This window comes from Rhinichthys klamathensis, unplaced genomic scaffold, assembly GCF_029890125.1.
Source record: "Rhinichthys klamathensis goyatoka isolate OS25496 unplaced genomic scaffold, OSU_Roscu_1.1 h1tg000299l_1, whole genome shotgun sequence".
Classification (NCBI taxonomy): Eukaryota; Metazoa; Chordata; class Actinopteri; order Cypriniformes; family Leuciscidae; genus Rhinichthys; species Rhinichthys klamathensis.
In genome coordinates this window covers 143,225-150,000 of record NW_026606818.1, presented here as the reverse complement: position 1 = coordinate 150,000, position 6,776 = coordinate 143,225, and the positions used below count along the sequence as shown (strand labels likewise).

The 6,776-nt window shown below is 37.8% G+C and overlaps 1 protein-coding gene across 14 annotated transcripts in view; it reads right to left on the bottom strand.

Annotated features, from left to right (window-relative positions):
• ryr1b (ryanodine receptor 1b (skeletal)) overlaps positions 1-6,776 on the bottom strand; it is a 137,071-nt gene that overhangs the window by 106,382 nt on the left and 23,913 nt on the right. For all 14 annotated transcript variants that reach the window (XM_056270198.1, XM_056270197.1, XM_056270204.1 and 11 more), the window contains one exon: positions 285-404. In XM_056270198.1, the coding sequence (XP_056126173.1) occupies positions 285-404 (120 nt within the window). The remainder of the gene's footprint in view (positions 1-284; positions 405-6,776) is intronic.

Sequence of the window (6,776 nt, the reverse complement as noted above, 5' to 3'; positions counted from 1 at the left end):
AGCCAAAGTCATCTATTCTGTAATGAATGAATAAAGCTTTATTATTGTAATGAGAACTATGAAAATATTAATACATATACATTAAAATGCATAAAAAATATCATTAAAAACATTAAGAGTTAAAATATATATACAGTGAGCATACAGTAATTATAAGTAACCATTATTCTACTTTATTAGTCTTCTTTTTTTAGTATTATTTACCTGACAAAAATATATGTATATTTGAGGAGTGTTATTCCTGCTCAGAATATCAACACCAGACAGCTTTTAGCCGACCGTACCTGGGCATTTGACGTGGTCTCTAGAAAGCACAGACGGTTCCCGAAACCTTCACAGGAAAGGCATAGTTTGATCTGCTCCTTCAGGACAGTCGCGGTGCACTGGAGCACAACTTGATCTTCCTGTGAGTCAGAGCGGGTCGTGAGAAAGGGAGAAAAAAACACAAGGAATTAGTGAGAGGATGAACAGAGCCAGGTGGCAATGCTGACAATCACTCGTGACAATGGAGTGCAATCAATACCTATTCAGAGTTAGACGTGCAAATATGTTGAATGATAACACACTGATTAGTGAGACACAAACACACACACACACACAAGGACATGTAAATACAGTAATAAACACAGCCGCTTCCAAACACTCTCCACCTGTCACGTAACAATCGCAGCTGTTCCCTTCACTGACTCATGATGTAGCCTCATGATCTCCTCTCTCTCTAACCTCCTTTTCTCCATCATTTGTTCTCCATCTTTCTCTCTCTTTCATATTTCACTGTGTCTTTTTCTCCCATAACAGCACTTTTGTCAACACTCAAACGATCTTCTTCCTTACTATACAATATATTTAAAGAGTCTTTGTGTTTTTTGGTTGGCACATTCTGTCCCACAATCCCCAGCACAGAGGAAACGGGGTCAGTCTATCCTCTGTCAAGTGTAGGGCACAGATGCTTTAAAAAGCTCCAGGTGTAAGATGTGTAGCCACCCAATCACACAGGCAGAAAGAAGATCCAGTATAAGGCTGGTATTAGAATTACTTCATCAATTTTACAGACTTACCTTTTAAAGCCCATATGATGTTAAAGAGGTCATATTGATGACTTTCATAGGAGGTTAAAGGTCACATTTTAGTTTTTTTTTTTTAAATTGGACCATAAGGTAATCATCATGAGGCAGGATAACCAGCTATAATGTCTCGAGTTTGTTGTTGGAAGAAGGAAGTGTGTGTGTAACAGAGAGAGAAAGAGAGTACAACCCAGTAAATGCATTTTTAATGTAGCAAAACTCTGGGTGACTCACATGATTCTTGGACCATATTCAGAACCAAGAGACAACAGCAACCATCCAAAAATGTATAAGGTGGCCAGCATCACAGGGCTTTCACACACTCAAACATCACAGGGCAGTTTTAACTCTCCAATTGACCTAAACGGCATGTCTTTGGACTGTGGGGGACACCAGAGCACTCAGAAACATGGAGAACATGCAAACTTGTTCAGAAAGTCCTCCTGGCTCAGCCGGGACTCAAACTCGGGACCTTCTGGCTCTGAGACACCATGCTGCCCAAATGCCTTCATTTTTTATTAACCGATATGCTATTTTGTCTAAATACATTACAAATAAAACACTAAAACCTTGAACTGTACAAGTGAATTTAGTCATTGCAACATTATAATGGATAAATTAAAAAATCGAAACTATTATTTTCAACCCTCATTTTGACCCTCTGTCTGAAATGATCCGCTTTTAATGCTCTGCTCCTTTAAGGCTTGTCAGTAAACGGCCACTGTTATGATTGGCTGACGTCATTGCATAGGAAACAGTATCAACAGTGTTTTCAAAACATTATCCAAATAAAATGGCCATGAAATGATTTACTTATGGTTTGTGATGCAGCTGCTGTCAGATCCAATACAGTTGCTGCTTCATCTTTCAAGAACAAAAGTTTCTTTGCGAACCCTTCATAACACTGTGCCTCGTTTACAAAACTAAATGCTCAAGAGACACAAACGAGCTGTTTAAACTGGACGTTCTTTCACTCTTCCATTTGTCCTGTTGTCGACAGACTCAAGCGTGTGGAGTGTGTCAGAAACTGAACACACATCTGTACACTGTTTTAGTGTAGACAGCGTCAGTGATTATAATGGGATTTATTTGCTTTTGACGTGACGCTCACATCCAGTGAAGGCGAATGCCAAGCTTTAAGCGACTGAACGCCAGTGGGCGGGGCCTACGGTGTGATGATGTATAAGTCATATGCAAATGTGTTCGCCCGTGTGACGTCACAGATCCTGTAATATCAAAACGAGCCATTTTTGGAGCTTGATTAAATAAATGCTTTGTTTATAATGAGGAGGATGTTTTAAGCTCTGAAACTTGCAGGATGTTTTAATGGTACAAAGACCTCTTATATGTCAACAGATCAAAGTCAATTTGATTTCTCATATCATGACCCCTTAAAATATACTATACTGACCACTACCAATATAACAACTTTACCAAAATACAGTATTGAGCGTCCCCATAAGTATGATGCTGCTTTTGAGAAAGACTAAAATCATACACAAATCTTTTATGAATGAACAAGAACCATTAATAACGTCTGTACTGAGCACTAAAGTATTCTGAGACTTTGCTGTCTGATACGCTGGCCTCATGGTAAGCTGCTGTGCTGAGCCTCATGATCTTAGCTCATCCCTGTATAAATAGGCTGGGATCTGACAGATGCAGAACACTTTACACCACAGGGCCACAACAATCAGCGCTAATGTGTTGCTTAAATGCTTCAGAGCTCATGCAGATTACAGTGAACAAAGAGGAGGAACTTGGATAAACACTGAACCAAAAACCTGGGACTTATCAACATGTCAGACTTATTTCTGACTCTTCAGACAGGTGTAAAATTAAAGCCAAACCATACTTAGGTCTAGAGTCACAGCAAGACAACCTTAAATACCCTTAGGAATAATTTTAAATAAGTGGGCAGAGATTTACTGTAACTGTGTAACAATAAACATCTTCACAGTGGGCGTCACTCATTAATAATTTAGCATTCCTGCCGGAAATAATAACAGCATTTCACAACAGGTGCATACACACACAATCCTGTTCGTAAGGCCTGTTTATACCAAGAACAATAACTATAAAGATACAACTATATTAGCATCCACACCAACCGATGACTGCATTCTATGGAAGCTTGTTTCCGCCACAGAATGAAAAATAAAAAAGGTAATTGCGACTTTTTATCTCACAATTCTGACTTTATTTCTCAGAATTGCGAAATATAAAGGCAGAATTGCGTGATATAAAATCGCAATTGCGTGTTATAAAGTCAGAATTGCGAGATATAAAGTCAGAATTTATTGATATAAAGTCGCAATTGCAGGTTATAAAGTCAGAATTGCGTAAAATAAAGTCGCAATTGCGTGTTATAAAGTCAGAATTGCGAGATATAAAGTCAGAATTTATTGATATAAAAGTCGCAATTGCAGGTTATAAAGTCAGAATTGCGTAAAATAAAGTCGCAATTGCGTGTTATAAAGTCAGAATTGCGAGATATAAAGTCAGAATTGATTGATATAAAGTCGCAATTGCAGGTTATAAAGTCAGAATTGCGTAAAATAAAGTCGCAATTGCGTGTTATAAAGTCAGAATTGCGAGATATAAAGTCAGAATTTATTGATATAAAGTCGCAATTGCAGGTTATAAAGTCAGAATTGCGTAAAATAAAGTCGCAATTGCGTGTTATAAAGTCAGAATTGCGAGATTTAAAGTCAGAATTGATTGATATAAAGTCGCAATTGCGTGTTATAAAGTCAGAATTGCGTGATGTAAAGTCGAAATTGCGTGTTGTAAAGTCAGAATTGTGAGATATAAAGTCAGAATTGCGTGATATAAAGTCGAAATTGCGTATTGTAAAGTCGGAATTGTGAGATATAAACTATTCTGAGGGAAAAAAAGTTAGTCTTTTTTTCCCTTAGAATTGGCCTGATAACTCGCAATTGCGAGTTTATATCTCACAATTCTGAGAAAATATGTCAGAATTTTATATATATAAACTCGCAATTATGTGTTATAAAGTCAAAATTGCGAGATGTAAACTCGCAATTGTGAGAAAAAAAGTCAGAATTGTGAGATAAAAAGATCACAATTCTGTCTTTTTTTCTCGCAATTGCGACTTTATTTCTCAGAATTGCGACTTTATATCTTGCAATTGCGACTTTATTTCTCACAATTCTGACTGATAAAAAGTCGCAATTATTTTATTTTATTTTTTTTATTCAGTGGCGGAAACAAGCTTCCATAGCATTCTGTTTATTCACATAAAGAAAAAACTATCCCATTCGCAAAAACAATTTTATATACAGTATGCAAATACAGCCACATTTAGTTGTGACATAAAAAATAATGAATACATTTGTACACTCACATAGTTATTTCCATTTCTAATATATTTTAAAAAAATATATTTATTAAAATAATAAAACAAATAATCAATATTATTATATTTCCATCTAGAATTATTCATCATTGCATCAAAATTAGAATTTCAAATATCAATAGCAAAAAAAGAATATCAGTTGTATATCTGGTATCTTAAAATATATATACTACTATTAATAATAAAATATAGATAATGGCTTTCACAACAACAAACATTATGATACTTGCATTAGATGGCTGTTAACCTATTTTTATGCACATTTTGGGATATTGTATAAAAAACGCTTGATAGAAACGCCAAGATGTGCATAAATTCTAAAAATGCAAATTAAAAAAATGTATTCGCTCAATTGAGCTGGATAAATATTCTATCCAGTAAGAAGACATGCACATAAACTATGATGAAAACACATTTATCGAATAAATCCCTCGATGTACAACAAAACACTCACATGCCTTTGCTTCCAACAGTGGATGTGATTGGATAATTCACCAGCGGACCAATCAAATGTTGGTTGGATCATTCAGAAATGCCTGAGAAATAATTTAATTCCCTTCCAGAAGCGTCTCACACGACTGCGTTCCTAAATACCAGCATCTCAACACAAACATGATGTTTATTGTGTTTCGTCTGACGCTCTGAGACTTCTGAGCAACTTCCATTTTTAATACATATATTTTGCACCAGTTTCCCAGGAAGTGTTGAATTTGTTCTCTTGAACACAAGCGATGGAAACGCTGATTTATTTGCAAAAGTTTTATGCGAAATTCCAAATTTGCGCACAAGTTACATTTGCAACTTTGGATGGAAACATAACTTATGTTTACTGTATCCCTATTCAAATAAATATTGAGTGCAGTGGTCCCACCAGTTGAGTTTAATAGACTGTGAGCTGCCATAGCTGCTTTTAGAGTTGAAGAGCCCAAACTGTGTTTACAGACATGCTGTGGCACCTGTGTGTGTCAAAGAGAACGAGCGGCGCAGGTGCTTGATCACCACTGATGTCACAAAGGTCTCAGTGGGGTCAGGAGAAGCTGGGGGGGGGGGGGGGGGGTTACAGGATGAGACAAAGTTGTGCAAGACCACGGTAGCCAAATGATTCGAAGCGGTTGCTTATTGATGTGTTTTTCCAATATACCTGTGTATATCGTCTCCCTTCAGGAACACTGCACTCAACATTGACATTCTCATTAAAATGATATGATATGTTGTGTAGATATTCAGTTCGAGACCACTGAACAAACATAGTACAAGGCAGTCTCACCAGGATTTGACAGAACATCTAAGATTGCTGCAACACAAAATGACTGAAATTGGAGTGGCTTTCTCAAAATTAGTTATGTCATTAGTGACATTTTGCAATCTTTTCAATAATTATAAAATCATGTAATTATTTCCTTTGACAGTGGAGTTCAATCACCTATAAATATTTTAATGCATGATAAGTAATACACTCACCGGCCACTTTATTAGGTACACCTGTCCAACTGCTCGTTAACACTTAATTTCTAAGCAGCCAATCACATGGCGGCAACTACGTGCATTTAGGCATGTAGACATGGTCAAGACAATCTCCTGCAGTTCAAACCGAGCATCAGTATGGGGAAGAAAGGTGATTTGAGTGACTTTGAACGTGACATGATTGTTGGTGCCAGAAGGGCTGGTCTGAGTTTTTCAGAAACTGCTAATCTACTGGGATTTTCACGCACAACCATCTCTAGGGTTTACAGAGAATGATCCGAAAAAGAAAAAACATCCAGTGAGCGGCAGTTCTGTGGGCGGAAATGCCTTGTTGATGCCAGAGGTCAGAGGAGAATGGCCAGACTGGTTCGAGCTGATAGAAGGGCAACAGTGACTGAAATAACCACTCGTTACAACCGAGGTATGCAGCAAAGCATTTGTGAAGCCACAACACGCACAACCTTGAGGCGGATGGGCTACAACAGCAGAAGACTCCACCGGGTACCACTCATCTCCACTACAAATAGGAAAAAGAGGCTACAATTTGCAAGAGCTCACCAAAATTGAACAGTTGAAGACTGGAAAAATGTTGCCTGGTCTGATGAGTCTCGATTTCTGTTGAGACATTCAGATGTTAGAGTCAGAATTTGGCATAAACAGAATGAGAACATGGAACCATCATGCCTTGTTACCACTGTGCAGGCTGGTGGTGGTGGTGTAATGGTGTGGGGGATGTTTTCCTGGCACACTTTAGGCCCCTTAGTGCCAATTGGGCATCGTTTAAATGCCACGGCCTACCTGAGCATTGTTTCTGACCATGTCCATCCCTTTATGGCCACCATGTACCCATCCTCTGATGGCTACTTCCA